Raw genomic sequence first — 18,759 nt, forward strand, 5'->3', positions numbered from 1 at the left:
TAATTTTGAAGAGTCTTTAATGGTACATTGTTTGTTCCCTTAGACGTGGTTATCCATCCAGGTTCTTGCCGCTCCTAATACCAGCTGGGTTAAGGTGGGGGGTGGGCATTGCCACCTGCTCCACTTCTAATACCAGTTGAGTTAAGGTGGGGGTGTGCATTGCCACTTGCTCCACTCCTAATACCAGCTGGGTTAAGGCAGGGGTGGGCATTGCCACCTACTCCGTTCCTGATCACAGCTGGCTTAAGGCGACGGGCATTGCCACATGCTCTGCTCCTAATACCAGCTGGGTTAAGGTGGGGGAGGGCACTGCCACTTCATCCATGCCTAAAACCAGCTGGGTTAAGATGGGGGTGGGCATTGCCACCTATTACGCTCCTAATATCTCCTGTGTTAAGGCATTGCTACCTGTTCCGCTCCTAATACCAGCTGGTTTAAGGCAGCTTATCTGCTGTTAAGGTGGGGGATGGGAATTGCCACCTCATCCACGCCTAATACCAGCTGGGTTAAGGCAGGGTGCAGAAATTGCCACCTGCTCCTCTCCTAATACCAGCCGGCTGAAGGGGGGCAGGCATTGTCACCTGCTCCGCTCCTAATACCAGCTGGGTTAAGGTGGGAGTGGGCACCGCCACCTGCTCTGCTCTTATTACCAACTGTGTTAAGGCAGGAGGTAAACATTGCTCCCTGCTCCGCTCCTAATACCGGCTGGGTTAAGGTAGATGGTGGGCATATTTACCTGCTCTGCTCCTGATCCCAGCTGTGTGAAGGGGGGCATTGCTACCTGCTCCGCTCCTAAAATCAGCTGGGTTAAGGTGGGGTGCCAGCATTGCCACCTGCTCCGCTCCTGATCCCAGCTGGCTGAAGGGGGGTGGGTATTGCCACCTGCTCTGCGCCTAATATCAGCTGGGTTAAGGTGGGGGGCCAGCACTGCCACCTGCTCCGCTTCTGATCCCAGCTGGCTGAAGGGGGGCGGGTATTGCCTCCTGTTCTGCTCCTAATATCAGCTGGGTTAATGCAGGGGGCAGGCATTGCGACCTGTTCCGCTCCTAAAACCAGCTGGTTTAAGGCAGGGGGCGGGCACTGCCACCTGCTCCACTCCTAATACCAGCTGCTTGAAGGGGGTGGCATTGCTATCTGCTCCAGTATTAATACCAGCTGGGTTAAGGTGGTGGTGGACATTACCACCTGTTCCGCTCCTAATACCAGCTGGCTGAAGGGGGGGTGGGCATTCCCCCCAGTCTGCTCCTAATATCAGCTGGGTTAAGATGGGGGGTGGGCAATGCCAACTGCTCCGCACCGAATACCAGCTGGGTTAAGGCGCGGGGAGGGCATTGCCATCTGCTCCGCTCCTGCTCCCTGCCTGGGCTTCCCGCCATGGCATGTTTTCTAGAGCGACATGTTGAGTTACCTGGGCAGTGCCCTCTGGTGGTGCACCAGGGTCTCAAGTGTGTTGTCTGAAACATGCTTACTCAATTATATAGTAAGATAGTACCAAATAATGCAGGAGCAACAATGAAAGAGAGGAGGAACAGAGCCTTTGCTTCTAGGTAGATATGTACGTGATCCATGTAGAGGAAGAGACTACTGTAAGAACTTGCTGTGGGGTCAAAAATAAGTAATGATGGAAATTCATATGGAAATTCTGTGCTCAGCACAAATTACCTAGCATGGTGTACAGTACCAAAATCAGCAGCAGCCATCCAAAATCTTGATTATCTGGAAAACCTTTTCCAGCAATTTCAACTTATATCCGCCAATTAAACAATTTGAAGAAATTTAGTAATGGTGAAAATCTACTGATTTTGCAATGCATAATTTCAATGTATGAAAATGTTTCACAATCACAGTACGCATGCACAAAAGTATGACAGAGAAAGAACTCTGGCAAAAAGGTGCCACCAAGTAATAGGTACAATTCTCATTCATTTCTTTGTTTAAAAAAAAAGCTATTTAAAATGTAAGAGCTAAACAAATGCTGCTCTAAGTATGTCTACAGGTGCATACCATTTTTAAAAAACCCAGTAAAATGCAAAATAGACAATGCCAATATGTCCTTCCAATATTCCACCCTGACACTTTTATTCTTTAAGCATCGTTAATTAAAATTTTTCCTCAGGCAGAATCCAACTGAGTTATGTGAACTAGTAAGGTGGTTAAAGGGACAAGATATGGCTGAATTTTGCAAAACAAGATAAAAGCCAGGAACATTGCAGGAATAGGGGAGCAGCGTCTGAGCAATACCTGGCATGGAAATACTCTGACAGAGGCCTTTTTAGTGATCACAGCAGGATCACGTTTAACATTCTTTTCCACATTTTCTCCAAGCCGTTTGATTGGTAACAGGCAGCATTGTTCTAGCCAACTCCCTAGTGATGTATTAATGATACTGTGGATTCAAGTGGGGAAAAGCTTTCCCTCTGATTTAAGATAGAACAGGAAAACTTCTAGAAAAAGGAAGTTTGCTAGGGCATTTTCTGTTATCAAAAAAATCAGAATGGACTGCCTCAACGCTTCCAAATGGTTCCTTTCTGCTACAGATTTGCCAGAAGCCATATGGTTCATATACACACCAAAAAATCCCCAAGAGCTGGTATTTAGAATGAGGCTGCAAACAGAAGGCCTCAAAAGTGTTCCTAGAGTGGAAGAAATGGCTACAGGATTCTGGCAAGTCAACCAGCAACATAAACAAACAGAAATATTCAAGCATGACAGACTCTGATTTGCATTAGATTGGCGTAGTGGCTAGAGTGTTGGGCTAGGGTCTGAGAGAACCAGGTTTGAATCCTTGCTCTGTCATGGAAGCTTGCTGGGTGACCCTGGGCCAGTCAGACACTATCAGACTAACTTCACAGGGTTGTTGTTCATAGTTCAGTTTGTTTCGGTACAAGATCAGCTTAGAAAGAACAATTTTGATAAAAGAAACAATAAGGTTTCCACATACAGTAAAGCAACAGATAGCATGTAAGGCAACATAGTGGTGAAGTCTATGGTCCCTAACTCATTAGAGCTTATATCTGCCATTATATTCAAACAATCCACACCCATTTCATAATAAAGGGTGTTAATTATTTGGAAACTTAATTAGCTGCTTTCATATTACCAGGGCCGGATCGATGGGGGGGCAGGGGGGTACCAGGTGCAGCTGCCAAAGAGGGGGTACCAGGTGCAGCTGGCAGCTGCCAGGAGCACACCGGAGCGGGCAGTGGCAGTGCGGGGGGCTGAGTGGAGGGCTGGGAGGCTGCCCACTGGCTTGCCACGCGCGCAGAACAAGGAGTGCGTGGCAAGCCGGCTGCCCCATCAGCGGGGCAGGTGAACGGCGCGGGTGGCCTCCCAGCCCTCCGCTCAGCAGCCCGCGCTGCCACCGCCAGCTCCAAAGCGCACTGTGCGCCGGGACGGCTGGCTTGCCGTGCGGGCAGCATGCCTCCGGGCCCGTGTGAAGATGTCACAGAAGTGATGTCATCACACAGTGCAGGGAGCTTGAGTTGCTCTGGGTGCTGGCAACCCAAGATCCGACCCTGCATATTGCACTTGCCATTACACATAATTTTGCCACTACACATAATTTTGCCACAAGCTATTTCTTTATAAAGGTCTGAAAGGAGGAGAAAAGTGTAGAATTGCTCTGATCTTTCTGGGTAGTTTATTAATGTACGCCATTACAGTAAAGACATTGAAGTAATACATAGTCAACTGTTTCTAACTTTCCAGTTTGGCAAGGAAAAATCCAATGGAAAAAAGTAATGCAGAGATACTGCCTTCCAAGAAGGCTGAGGGTAAAGTATTAAAATGCACCAGAGGAAAAATTCTCTGATACTTGGGAGGGTTGTTGTGAGAATGAAACGGTGGAAAGGCAGGATAACAACGTAAGCCACTCTGGATCCCCATTGGAGAGAAAGGCAGGATATAAATCAAATTAATTAATTTTTAAAATATCTCTCTATAATTTTCATATCATGTTCACAAACAGGGTTGATACCAACAGTTCTACATATTCATCAGAGACTGCTGCTCTCAAATGTGACTCAGCTCTTGATATTTATAATAAAGACAATTCAGAAAATGAGAATGTTGGGAGGGGGTATATATGTGGGTGAATCCAGCCCTTCTGCTCAGCAAAGTTTGAAGCCTTTCTCCAGCATATGTTGCCTTCCTACAAGGGCCATTTAGGTTGTAATACCGAATATTCTGAACATTGCTAGATTTGAGTCCAGCTGCACCTTAAAGACCAACAAGATTTCCAGGGTATAAGCTTTCAAGAATCAAAGCTCCCATCATCAGATAACTGATGAAAGTATCTGACAAAGGGAGCTTTGTTCTTCAAGATACTGCTGGACTTGAATCTTGCTCTTCTACTGCAGACCAATATGGATACCTCCCTGAAATTATCTTCATGAACATTGCTATTGACTGTTTTGGGGAGGAAATCCATTCCCAATTGTATTGTTTGTCAAGATGGTCTCTTGAGGGAGTTAAAGGTATATTATCACTAGCATGAAACAGTTGGAAATGGCAAATAACTGTTTTTTCCCCTTTCTGAGGTATTTCAAACACTAGAGGGGGAAAACACATACAGGGTCAGAGCCGATATAATTAGCTGACCTCAACTCATTAATGTTTGAATAGGTGTATTTTGGAGCATAAACAGCAGCCCATACAGATGAGACAGGGTTCATCAGAGCCACATGTGCAGAATGCTGCCTCTCAAAAACACTTTACAATTCTGTTAACAACTGGTTTTTGAAGTAGGAAACAAGAGTGTGTGAAGATAGATCTAATGCTGTTTAACAATAGTAATAATAAATTCCAAGTCAAATTTTCAAAAGCTATGCATAGCTTCTGCGTACTATTGCAGCATAACAACCTTTTTGAAGCAGATTTTGAAAGGTGGAATAGCATGAATTTGCAAAAAATTTGCTCCATTTGCAAAAAATACTCCTATCAAAGAGGTGCGTGCAATGCTAGCTAAGATAACCATGATTCAAGTCTAAAAGTGGAAATATTGCAGGAAGGCACAACACTGAGTATGGAGATGCCACAACCCTCGTTTCCTCCCGTCCTCTACTGGTGATTATAGAAGAGCCAAGATATCTTGGGACTAGTGGTAACCACTTATGATCCAGTATGGTAACAAAAGGGAAAAAGTCACTTCCCTGCTTGACCAAATTTATAATTTAATCACAATAGGAAGGGAGAAGCCAAAGCAGGGAAAGGAACAGAGGAAACAGAAACAGAAAAGGAATGCATGCAAACCCAATTACACATAAGGTCAGTTCAAACCTTCAAATACATACAGGATGAACACAAAGCAGGGGACAGAACCACATATGTTGGCACCCCTGACACCTACAGATTCAATGAATAGTCTTAATACAGCGTGTGATATATATATGTACTTAGGTTCTTCCACATGATGATGAACGCTGCAAAAAATGAGTGTCCCTCATTCCATATACAGGAGATACTGTCCAGAAGCTTGCAGGATCCCACCCTGTCCTGGTTGATGCCACCACTTACTATGGCAAGGCCTCCACAGAGGATTGCCCGAGGGGGCCCAAGAGGCCGTTCCAGGGCAGCAGCAACAAAGCCCTGTAATAGCCAGAGGCCAGCACCCATTCCATAGCTCAGCTGGCTGGTGGAGGGTTGGCTGGAAGGTGGGGTTGTGTTAATCACATCCTTGCAGCCCAGTTGGCCAGAAGGAAAGTACAGGCAGGCTCTTAGGGCCAGCTCAGAAAGACTGCCAGAAGGCACAAGCAGAGAACATCCCAATGGGAGGATGAGTACACAGCCAAAACACAACCCTTCCACATCTAAGGCATGAGGGACCTGGAGGCCCAGACCACACCTCCAGCTGAGAACAAGGAGGCTCCAGATGCAAGGAGGCTCCTAACGCCTAGCTCAGCTCCTCTCTTCTCCACCAGTACCCTGCTTAGCCATGCCAAGCCACATTTCTACAGTTGCCCTCCCCTGCAGAAGTACAGTGCGGCCCAAGCCTCTCAGTTATACAATCCTTTGAGATTAAGAAAGGAGGAACAGTGGTGTGACCTCCATGTGTTCGCCTAAATGTGCTTTATTTGCTTGAGGGCTATGTTGTTTATCCAATCTGCTCATGGAAAAGGTTTATTTTGATTTAGTAGAGAGAAAGGTGACAGTGTGCAGATATAAGGGAGGAAAGGAAGTGTTGTCAAAAAATTGGTATTCTTAAGACTGAATACAAGCTGATCAACTGTCAACTTAAAATAATTTTGTCATGGGCTCCTATGAAATGTGACAAAGCATTGTACGTACACACGGATCTTGAAGGGCAGTAGAGAAATGTATTTACCTACGACTAAGAAACATGGACCCCCCAACACGTATTCAAAAGTTAAGATGTCAGCCAGAGAAATTTCTTAAATTTAGATCCAGTTTTTATCATCTGTTTGGTGGGAAGAAAACCAAAGCAAGAAGTGCTCCTTTCCACAGAGGTCTGAAAGAGAAACATTTGCCATACATTGCTGTGCTACAAGTTCACTATCAAGGCACCAATGTCCTTCTCAGTTTCAAGATAGAATTGCTGAGCCGCTAAAAAAAAAAGTCTTTGAAGGAGACAAAGATGAAGATGTGCGAGACGGACTGCCTGTACCAAACGTATATTCAGCAGAGACTGGTTTCTAAAGAACATAAAGCTTGAAGGTAACTTTGAAAAGAATTCAGTGCTGGCAATGTTCTTGTTTTTCAGGAGAGTACTTTGGAAAGGCCCCCCCAAACACTTAAGGAAAGTATTATACCAAATGAGGAGCAAAAAAGCCCTAAGCATTTCATGCATAATGTTAAAAAGGCAGAATCGATACCAGTATGTTCAAAACACAAAAGATCAAGACTTTCAAGCCATACTGAATAAAGCGTTATGCCGTGCATTATGACCCGAAGGAAGGATTTTATTAAACCATTACATAATGGCACGTCATAATCTTAAGGTTCTCACAACTTTGAAAGACATTCTGATAGAAGACTTCTCTTTCTTAGAAGAATGTTTGGTTATACCAGGATTAAGGGCTCTGTGGAAAGGAACGCAGTGAACAAATTAGTATTTGTCACCTTGAACAAATATGTAGATGAAAGGCCACAGGACAAAGGTGCGGCAGTTTTTGATGAAGCTCTTATCTGAGGCTCCAAAGAACTACTTTAGGCATGCCCAACAGTTTTGGCAAGTCCAGTGGAATTGTTGGTTACTTCCTTGGAAAGGCAAGTCCTCAAAACCGTATCTTAAATAGCTTTTGAAACAGCCCATAGTTCCAAAAAGTGGTATGACTTGTGACATGAATGAAAAACTACAGTTGAAAAACAGTCTGAAGATCCATCAGACATGTAACCCTAAAATACTTGAGAAGAACAAAAATGTGTAGGGACAGACTTTCATATATTCTTAAAGCAGTGAATTTCTGGAGACTTTACCAATTCTGTTTCAAGCCCATGAATGCTGGGGGGAAGCATAATCATCCCTATAAACGAACTAAATTCTTTAATTCATGTGTTTGACCAATGAATCTTCTTGTGTGGCAAGAGAGGACAAAGAGTACTGCGTAACTACTGCTACAGGCCACACTCTTCTTTCACACCAATGTTTCTTTTTTGACATTGCAGGATTCATTGAAAAATTAAGATCTTTTTCCTTTCAGCCTTCAAAAAACAAGCCTGTTCATTCCATATAACTGCTTTCCTTCAGCTATCACCATGAGCAATGATCATAAGAACCTAGATAACAGTCAAATTTATTTTCATGGAAAGGAAAAAAAATAACATTCTGACCATGACACACACAAATGCATCCACTACTATATGCAGACACACAAGATGTGACTGATCCATAGATTACAGAATCACTCAGAGATGGGGCAGACTAGAAGAGCCATGGCAGAAGGTGAAAATATAACTTTGGTTCCTTCATGATCCTTAAGACTAGGGAAAACCAGTCACAACTTATGTTTCTGTTAGCAGAAGGCAGAGGCAGTTTTGTAACCAGCAGGCCCTTAACTGGCTGTCCTGTGCCAGCAAAAAATGAAAGCAGCTACAATACAGATGTTAGGACAACAGCAGAGTTGGACAACACTCAATAAGCGTTCTGAACATCACAGAATAAACTTTGTGTTCTTTATTTCAAATTGCTGATTTTAATAGAAAACTGATTCCATGGCAAAAGGCAGAATAAAATTATCGCTGGGGGCAGAAAACTTTATTATTATTAGTCCACCTTTCTCACTGTGATCCAAGCCGGATTACATAGCGCAAGTAAAAATACTATATAATCAACAGCTAGGACATTCACTGAGCAAAGTAAGATAACGAACAACAGTTAGGACATTCAGTGAAACAATACAATAGGGTATGATAGCAGGAAAGCTGAAAACAAGGAAAAAACCAAGTACATAGTAAATCTTTCTGAAAGAAAGCATAACTAATTTACATGGCATGCTTAGCAATGTGGAAAGTAGAGATGGGCACGAACCGCATTACGAACTTCAAAAACCCATGAAAATGGCAATCGCGATCCAGCGGTTCGTTATTGGTGATGGCCAATGAACCAGCGGTTGGTAAAAGCCTGGTTCGGTGCATTCGGCCGCGGTTCGGGAAGCCAGACACTCAGGCACCAGCAATCAATTCCCCTGGCAACGGAGCCAGGGGAATGCCTGAACTCTGTCTGCGCTCCTTCTGTCGCCCTGGAAACCCGAATGGAAGCCCAGCTTACCTTGATCGGCAGGTCTTCCTTCCAACCACGAAGCTGCAAAGCGGTTACAATTTGGGAGAAGACACCCAGGGGAGGGAGGGGGAAGGGGGTGTTCTGTAGCCATGGGCACTCCAATCTCATCTCTGCAAACCCTGATAGGCAGCTCTGACGGCCAAACACAGACCTCCTGCGTTGCTCAATGGGACCTGTGCTTATAAATAGCCGTGGGCTCCGAGGCTGGGTTTCACTTTCAGCGAGCAGTGGAGTGGGACAGAGCTCTTGCTTGCCACTTGCTAGCCTTTGGGGAGAGAGACTAATTCAGCTTGACTTTGGGGGATAGGGATCTATCTCCTCTGGTTCCAGGGCTGCTGCCTGGCTCTGGGGCCAAGCTCAGTGGGCACCTCAGCTGAGGGCTCACATTGATTATTGATCAGTGCCTGATCGGGTCAGGTCTATGGGAGTGTTGGGCTAGGGCTCTAGTCCCCTCTGGTGCCAGGGCTGCTGCCAGGCCCTGGCGCCAAGCTTGGTGGGTATCTCGGCTGAGGGCTCACATTAGTGCCTGATCTGTTCAGGTCTGTGGGAGTGGTGGGCTAGGGTTCTAGTCCCTCCCTCCCTCTGGTGCCAGGGCTGCTGCCAGGCCTTGGGGCCAAGCTCGGTGGGCACCTCGGCTGAGGGTTCACAGTGTCATCTCTGTTCTTCTTCTCAATTGTTGTTTGCTGGCACGATGAGGCTTCGGGTGAGGGACAAGAGTGGTTGTGGGGGGAAGTGCAGAGATTGTCCCGGTTGCAGCACAGGAAACAGTCCTCTGCAGGACTCCGGAGCAGCAGAGACTCCCACGCCCCCAAAACCACCAGTCGCGGCTGTGGAGGAGGCCGAAGAGGTCTTGCCGGCAGCGAAGAGGAACTCCCAAAAATTTTGGAGGAGGAGGAGGCTGAGGGATCCTTGGAGGAATGGTTGGGGTTCGAGGAAACATCGAGCCTGTCCCCATCCCAAATTACCGGTGGTGCTGTCCCTGCCTGCAGTCCACCCATCACTCCGTCTTCCATTGCCAGCTCTGTGGCACATCCAGCAGCAAACCTTCATCCTCCCTCCCCTGGAACCGTTAGTGGGCCATGGTTCAACCTCAATGTTTGGAGGCACTTTCGGTCCCTTCCTACTGACCCCCGCGTGGTGCGGTGCTGTGTGTGTGAGGGCCTGGTGCGCAGGGGCAATGACCCAAAGCACGTGCCATCGATGCACCCTGACTCAGCACCTGAAGAGGCACCACCCGAGCCTGTGGTCTCCGTCCTCGGCCAGCGTAACATCCATCAGTGGGAGACCGAGGGCCACCATCTCGCCTGATCCGGGATCGATGGGAGGGTCTCCGGAATGCACCCCGAGCAAGAAGCCTTGCCTCGAAGGTGCGGCTGGTGGGAGTGGCAGGGTCAGGCAGGCCACCCTGGGGGAAGTTGTTCCATCGGGGTCGGGGGTGTCTCCGCTGAAAAGGGTGAGGTCAAGGGCTCAGGAGGCGGGCGTTCGTGTGGTGGCTCAGACGATTGCCCTGCAAGGCTTCCCCCTATCGGTCGTGGAGGGCGTGGGCTTCCAACTGCTGCTCCAGCACTTTGCCCCATGGTTATCCATGCCGTCACGGCACACCGTTGGGCGTCGAGTCGTGCCCGCCCTGTACGAGGCAGTGCAAGATATGGTGTGCAGAGACCTGTCGGCCACCCAAGGCAGAAGAGTGCACTTCACGGCCGACCTGTGGAGCGGCTGCCATCACGGGTACCTGGCCATCACTGCCCACTGGTAGCAACCAGAGGACCTCTGCCTCCCCAGGCCAAGATCAGTCAGCTGTAAAAAGGTGCCCAGCTTGACACCGGGCTACAGGGCGGTACTTCTTCAGGTCCAGGAGATGGACGAGGTCCACACCAGGAAGAACATTGCCGCCACCGTCAAGGTGGCTCAGAGGGAGTAGACGTCCGAGGTGGAAGGGTTTGTCCGTGGCTTCATGGTCACGGATGCGGGAGCCAACATGTTGGCAGCCCTGAAAGAGGCATCCCTCCCGGGCCTGGTGTGCATGGTGCACAAGCTGCACCTCGTGAGGCGGGACGTGCTCGGGCTGGGGAGCAAGCCAAGGGACAGCTGGGACGAGGGAACCTTGCGGACGCGCAAGCTGCTGGACAGCTGCCGTCGCATTGTTTCCCACTTCTCCCGCAGCATAAACTCTTCCCGCGAGCTGTTCCAGAGGCAGGGGACCCAGAGCACCAACTCTTCCAGGACCTGCCCACCCACTGGAACTCCACTTACAACATGATATGTTGTCTGGTGGAGCAGAAGGGCGCATTGGAAGACATCCTGTCCTCTTTGGATGTGCTGAGGAGGGGAGAGGAGTTGAGCCTCAGCTCCATGGACTGGAGAGTCCTTGCCCAGATGACCCGGATTCTGAAACCCTTCAAGGATGGCACTGAGCTCTTGTGCTCCTACCAGGCCAGCCTGGGTCAGGTCCTCCCTCTGATCCACGGCCTAGACCAGTTTCTGGCTCAGGAGCTCCGGCAAGGGCAAGAGCTGCTCCCCAGGATCCGGAACTTTGTCCGGAGGATCCAGGCCTGCGTCGCTGAACGCCTGCATCCTCTACGCTGCGAGGCGCCATACCAACTGGCCTCCCTCTGTGACCCCTGCATCAAGGGCAGCATTGCCATGCAGGCAGGTCAGATGCAGCACTGGAAAAAGAAGCTCCACAGAGCGGTGCTCCATTTCCAGAGACATAGGGCAGGAGAGAAGGAACCAGGCAGCGGCAAGGGGCAGGCGGTGGAGGAGGAGAAGGGGGAGGAGGTGGGAAGAGAGCCATGCCAAGGAAAAGCCACCCCAACGGACACATTCGATCTCTGGGCCTCGTCGGTGGGCTGCATGGTTGGCCACTGCACAGCGGGAGCGTCCCTCTCAGTGGAGGACTCAGCAGGGGCCATGGTGCGCAAGTACCTTTCTGAACCCACCGAGCCCCCCCATGCCAACCCATTGCAGTAGTCAGCGAGGAAATCTGATTGATGGCCGGACCTGTCCATCGTGGCAACAAACATCTTGTCTTGCCCTCCCACTAGTGTGCAGAGCAAATGGGTGTTTTCCCACCTGGGAGACCTCCTCCATCCCCGCCGCACACATCTGCACCCGGACCTGGTGGACATGTGGACATTCATCAAAGTGGCACTGTGAAATAATGCAAAAGAGGACACATTGAATTTGAAAGGAAACAAGAAGCAAGGTGCTGCAAAACAGGAAAACACCAAGCCCGGCAAACCCGTTGCCATCTTCCCGCCGGGAGCTCACCCCCTCAGGGGTAGCTTGCCGGTTGGGAAACTGCACCGAAGGGGTGTTGCGGTAATGAAGATCGTGTGCACACCACAAAAATAGAATGGAATACAATGTAATTTCTAGCGCTGCAATTTAATCGTTGAGAAAGATTCTAGGACTGTACATTGGTTGATATAAATTATCTTACATGGTCTTCTTGGAGTGGGTTATCCTTTCTTTGATGTTATTCAACTGAAGACCATTCCCTCTTGATACAGCGAATTCATCAAGGTGAACCTTAACCTACTGGGGCACCCTCCTGTGGACCTGGACCTACCCGGGCTCTGAGCCACCCTGGGGTTGTAGCCGGCCCAGCTCGTCCACAGCGGGCTCAAGCCTCCCTCAGTTCTCGGGGCTGCTTCCATGGCTGGTAACCCTTTACCCTCCTCTCCCAGACAAGTTCCCGTTCCCTCTTCACACCTCTCCCTCTCTGGATCTGCTCAGATGCCTCCCAACCTCTCCCGTCTTTCCCATCCCATCCTTTCCGCGAAGGCAGGAAGGTGTGGTGCTGCCAGCTGATGCTGCTTTTGGGCACGAGGAACAGCTCTGCTGCTGTTGCCGATGTCAAGAGTGGCACTGTACGGTGCCCCCCCTTCCATGGCACCTGGTGTCCCCACTGAGCAGGGGGGAATGGGTCCCTCCCACCCTTTCCACGAAGGCAGGAAGTTGGGTGCTGTCTGCGTCCGCTGCTTTGGACCCCAAGGGGCAGCTCAGAAGCTTTTGCTGAGCTTGACAGGTTTGAGCTGCACGGGGCACCCCTATCCATGTGTACCTGCTGTCCTCTCTGTGCATGGGGGAAATGGGACCCACAACCAGTCACGTATCCTTTCCGCGAAGGCAGGAGGGTGGTTGAGGTCGGCCGCTGCTGCTTTTGGGCACGAGGGGCAGCTCAGGAGCTGTTGCTGGTGTTAGCATGGCACTGCACGGTACTCCCCTTTTCCATGGGCACCTGCTGCCCCCTCTGAGCAGGGGGGAATGGGTCCCTCGCCCTCACACCCTTTCCGTGAAGGCCAGAAGGTGGGTGCTGTATGATGCTTCGGCTTTGGGCCACGAGGGACAGATCAACTGCTGTTGCGCATAAAATTGCACAACACGGTGGCCCCTGCCAACAGCAGCGGCGGCCCTCTCTGGGCAGGAGTGAATGGGTAATGCCACCACGACCAGTCACGTCCTTTCCGCGAAGGCAGGAAGGTGAGTGATGCTGGCGACAGCCTCCACTGTGACACAGGGGGAGCGGACAAGCCTCTGCCACAACAGTGTGCGCACTCCTTCAGGGTAGAGTGGGATTCCTCCATCCCGGTCCTGCTGTGCAATGTGGCCAGGAAGCCTTAGGCTCGGCCCTCCTCTCCCACACAAGTACACGGTCCCTCTTCTCACCTTACGCTCTGTGGAAGACTCCCAACGACCTCTCCGGTCCTGTCCTATTCCATCCTTTCCGCAAAGGCAAGAAGGTGGTTGATGCTGGCTGCTGCCGCAGAGTTCCTCAGTGGGATCCTCGGAGGAGGCCTCGCGGCTGTTAGGATCTTCCGACTTCACAGATCCTCTTTCAACCTGTCCCTCTCTGGAGCACTCCGACCCCTCCAAATGACATCTCCTCTCCCTCCCGTTCTTCCATGGGAGGTGCTGCCGGCGAGCGGCCAGACCCCCCCGCTCCCTAAAGTGGAGGTGGCTCATTGTTGCCTCCCCATGGCTGCTAGGCCCAGCGGCCGCCGTCATCACCCTTCTTCCGGCCTGCGCCAGGAATACCAGCGAGCTCCACTTTGGACTGGCAGTTGCAGGGGGATCTTCCCACTTACCCCCACATGATAGGTCCTCTCCCTCCCATCCTTTCTGGCACAGCAGGAAGGTGGGTACTGTCGGCTGCCGCCACAGAGTAGCTCAGTGGGAGCTTCGGAGGAGGCCTCGCGGGTGTTGGTAGATCTTCCCACTTCCCCTCCAAATGACATCTCCTCTCCCTCCCATCCTTTCCGGCAAGGCAGGAAGGTATGTGCTGTCGGCTGCTGCTGCACTGTTCCTCAGTGGGACCCTCGGGTGAGGACCCTCGCTTGCTGGGGGATCAGGCCCGTCAGAATGACATGTCCTCTCCCACCCCTGTCGGGAATACCAGGGCGCTCCTCTTTGGCCTGTTGGGCGGGCACATGGGGGGTGCCACGGGTGAGCGGCCAGACCCTAGACCCCTAAAGGGGAGGTGGCTTGTTGCTGTTTCCCCGTGGCTGCCAGGCCCGGCGGCTGCCGTCAACACCCACCTTCTGTACACTGGGCCAACATCAACCGGTGGCTCTAATTGTATCGAGTGGGAGTTTCCTGGGGGCCTTGGATTAGAGAAGGTATAACTCCAAGACCCCTTTTGCAATCTTGTCCAAACTTGGGTGATGGCTATAGGGGAGAGCCTGCAGAAGACTCCCTGGGAATATGGGCTCTGTAAGTGCCACGGGGGCCGTTCCGCGCCCAACGAACCGCGAACTGCGAACCAGTTCGGTAATGGGAAATGTTCATTGCGGTTCGCGATCTCGGGATCGTCACCGGCACCAAACCGCGAACCGCTGGTTCATTAATTTTTTGGGGTTCGCGCCCATGTCTAGTGGAAACTCCCTAGTAGGCACATGTCTACATCACCAGATAGTACCCAACAGAGTAGCATATAGTCCCTGTCTTACTCCCTACCAAGGCATCTCTCTGAGCTACGTCTTATGACTCAGCCCTATGATCTGGGTAGAAAGCCCTCCTGAATAATTCAGTTTTGCATAGTTTGTGGGAAGGCAGGAGTGGGAGCTTTCCTGACCTCTGTAGGCAGGCCATCCCATAAGGCGGGGCTACTACACAGAAAGTACTTGTGCAGGCAGCTGTTGATTTTAACCAACTATAGGTGGTATCCACAGAAGGCCCTGTCCAGACAAGTGAAGCTGCTATGGTGGAACAGAGCGGGGAGAGGCCGTCATACAGATCTGAGGAGCCAGCTACATTTAAAAAGCTTTCAGTAACAGCTTCTGTTTTTCAGGTTATTAAGATAACAACAACAACAACAACAACAACAGATTTATATACCGCCCTTCAGGATGACTTAACACCCACTCAGAGCAGTTTACAAAGTATGTCATTATTATCCCCGCAACAAAACACCCTGTGAGGTGGGTGGGGCTGAGAGAGCTAGAAGCTGTGACTGACCCAAGGTCACCCAGCTGACTTCAAGTAGAGGAGTGAGGAATCAAACCTGGTTCTCCAGATTAGAGTCCCATGCTCTTAACCACTACATCAAACTGGCTCTCACACCAAAGTGGCACATGAGATACTCATTAGTTTTTTTGTTATCTGATACTGATTCATTTGTCACTAGCAGAGTATCCCTGTTTGCCCTAGCTGCAAAAAAGATTAGGGCCAAGATTGTTTCCTCAGAAACCTAACTTTTCTCATAACTATCTGGTATTTATTAAGGTCCCATTTTAATTGTATTTTATTTTTATTATTCTAATAACTGTATTTTATGCTTGTAAAATAGATTTCTATTTTTACTGTTTTTTAACTTTGTATTGTGACGGCCTTTGGCCATATACAATTAAACCTACTGATACTCATTATTAATATGATGCAGCATATTCATCATGAACTTCTGAATTATAGGAAAGTGCACCTTTCCCAACTAAAGTGTCATTCTCCTGACACATGTGGAGTCAGGGCAAACTTGTTCCCCACTCCTCCACTTGAAGCCAGCTGGGTGACCTTGGGTCAGTCACAGCTTCTAGAAGCTCTCTCAGCCCCACCCACCTCACAGGGTGTTTGTTGTGGGGATAATAATGGCATACTTTGTAAACCACTCTGAGTGGGTGTTTTGTCCTGAAGAGCGGTATATAAATCAAATGTTATTATTATATATTATTATTATATTACATGAACAAGTTCCCAGGCTCAATCCCCAGCATCAAGAGGTAAAAGGATCAGGTGGTAACTGAAGTGAAAAACCACTGCCCAAGACCCTGGGGAGCCACTGCCAGTCCGAGTCCACAATGCTGACCTTGATGGGCCAACTGCCTGGTTCAGTATAAGGTAGCTTCATGTGTTGCTTTACAGCACTGGTCCATTTAGCTCTGGACTGGCTACCCTGACAGGCAATGGCTTGCCAGGATCACAGGCAGAGGAAATTTTTTCCTGTCACCTGCTACTCAAAATCCTTTAACTGGACATGTCAGGGTTTGAACCTGGAAGCACTTGCGCGCAAGGCAAGGCTCTACCAGCGAGCTCCAGCCCTTCCTGTTAACTTTGCACCGCTCAATTGTTCTTATGTAGCAGCTTCTCATTTTTTTTAAATGAAGGAAGCCTCATAAGACAAGCTTGCCTCTTGCCAACATTTTTCTAACCTTGAAAACTATAACATGAATGAGACCAAAGAATGCCTGAGGAGAAAAAAATAAGCACGTGAACACTTTTCCACCGTGGCAATGGCAATCATTAGAATTTATAATAGACTGAATCAAGCTAATCAGGGGGGGGGGGGGGGCGGCGCAGGAGCCGTTGCTCAAGTGTGTAATAAAGCCTCTCCAGAAACTATAAATTATCTGAACAGGCCTACTCATAGTTTGCTTTGCCCCTGTAATGAAAGTACATGACAACCAAGTGGAAGCACAGTTGGTTTTTAAACACACACTATTATTATTAGCAGCAGTGACAGAACATTTGCAAACAGTTTTTTTTTCCTCCATAAAAAAGCTAAATCCAGCATTTATTTCTGACTGCTCAGCTAGGCACAAGCTTCTTCACCAGCTTAGTGAAATAATGTTAAACCATCTGGTATGCCTGAAGTAGGCAGAAGCCTCTGAAGCAATTAGGGCCATGTAGCAGTCCACTAATCTAATGGCTCAGCAGTACTATGACCAGGCACAGCTGATCCCCGGTTGACTCATTATGGCAATTTCCAAATTCCTGGAATGGTTCAGGCCACAACACTGATTCCACGTTTGTGACTGACCCCAACAGCCCTTCCCTTGCTGCCCCTGCAGCCTCTCTCAGAGCTATGCTAGAATATGTTAAAATTATAGTCTCCTTTAAAATGTCACATGGCCACGTATTAGTAAAATGTCGTTTTTCGGTTAAGACACTCACCTGACATTCTACGTTGCAGTAAAACGCCTGCTTACATCTTCCACATTTGGACAATCCTTCTTTCCTTAAAGAGATAAAACACACTGTTGTAATGTCTCCCACTGACAGTGAATAATAAAAATATGATAGGCTGAATACAAATATTAATAATAGGATTTATTCCATCAAGAATATCCCAGGATGTCTTCTATCCGAGCATTAATCAGATTCAAACTTGCTGAGCTCCACCCAAATATATCTTTAGCCCTGGGCCATTGTATACTGGTGCTGGAGAATACAAAGAGTGGTATATAGACGCAGTAAGTGAGTGTGCACTTGGAACAAATGGATGCAGATGCCTCACAGTAATTCTTAAAGAAAACATTTAAAATGTGTTGGGGGAGATGAGTTATCCATACGTATTCTCCATCCAAAAGCAAGAGTCATTTCCCTTCCCATGTCCCTGTCCACTCTTCCTGTCTACTGTGAAGCAAACCAAGATCAAACAGAATTCTCATCCTGTTTCTCGCAGGGAAGCAGAAAGTATCAAATACAGGGACAGAAGGAGCAGCACTTCAATCCTCCATCGACCCAGTGGAATTATTACAGACATTTATCTATTTACGTTATTTATAGTCAACCTTTCTCACTAAAACTCAAGGCAGTTTACAAAGTTAATTCAATATGATCAAGAGCTAGGACACTCAATAGATTAAAGAAATATGAAACAATGTTGAAATGAAACATAAGCAACTTGATATAATATAGTAAACAACAGTAACAGCCTTCATTGAAGCTTCTCTTTGAACCGTTTCCTTACAGTACAGCCCTATTACCTGTGTATGAAAGCTCTCCTGAATAATTTATTTTTGCAGTTTGCAGAAAGCCAGGAGAGTGGGAGTTTTCTTGCCCTTTTCAGGCAGGCCATTCCATAAAGCGGGGGACACTACAGAGAATTCACATGTACAGGCAGATTTTTATTTTGCCCTACTGCAGGGTGGTATCTGCATAAGGCCCTATTCAGATGAGGGAAGCTGTCATGGTGGAGCATAGGAGGAGACGGGGCCCCACATATATGAGAGACCAAGGTCATGAAGGGCTTTGTATATAATAGCCAAAGCCTTGAACTGAGCCCAGTAACTGATGGGTAGTCAATGGAGGGACTGCAGAATGGGAGTAATATGCATGCTCGGCCTAGCTACTAATAATAATCAAGCTGTGGCATTTTGTCCCAGCTGGAGTCTCAAGTTGACTTTGAAGGAAGGCCTATATACAGTGTATTATAGTAGTCTAATCTCAATGTTACCACAGCATGAATCCAGGTGGCCAGATCAGTTACATCAAGGCATGGGGTCATCTTCCAGGCTAGTCTGAGTTGGGAGAATGCCTTTTTTGCAACTGCATTTACTTGCTTCTTGAGCTGCAATGCCAGATCCAGTATAACCCTTAGGCTCTTAACTGAGTCTGCAAGGGTCAACCAAACCCCACCAAAAGTGGGGAGAACAATGTCCTTCAAGATCTCCACATTCCCAGCCAGCATCACTTCTGTATTGTCTGAGTTCAGTTCGTTCACTTTCAGCTATCTGACCACAGCTGTTAGGCAGAGACTCAAGACCTCTAATGCATCACCAGGGGATTTGGATAGCGAGCTACAG

The 18,759-nt window shown here is 48.6% G+C and overlaps 1 protein-coding gene across 5 annotated transcripts in view; it reads right to left on the reverse strand.

Moving 5' to 3' along the window:
- SMYD2 (SET and MYND domain containing 2) overlaps positions 1–18,759 on the reverse strand; it is a 53,737-nt gene that overhangs the window by 24,856 nt on the left and 10,122 nt on the right. For all 5 annotated transcript variants that reach the window (XM_054982308.1, XM_054982298.1, XM_054982318.1 and 2 more), the window contains one exon: positions 17,126–17,189. In XM_054982308.1, the coding sequence (XP_054838283.1) occupies positions 17,126–17,189 (64 nt within the window). The remainder of the gene's footprint in view (positions 1–17,125; positions 17,190–18,759) is intronic.

Source organism: Eublepharis macularius, chromosome 1 (assembly GCF_028583425.1).
Source record: "Eublepharis macularius isolate TG4126 chromosome 1, MPM_Emac_v1.0, whole genome shotgun sequence".
Taxonomy (NCBI): domain Eukaryota; kingdom Metazoa; phylum Chordata; class Lepidosauria; order Squamata; family Eublepharidae; genus Eublepharis; species Eublepharis macularius.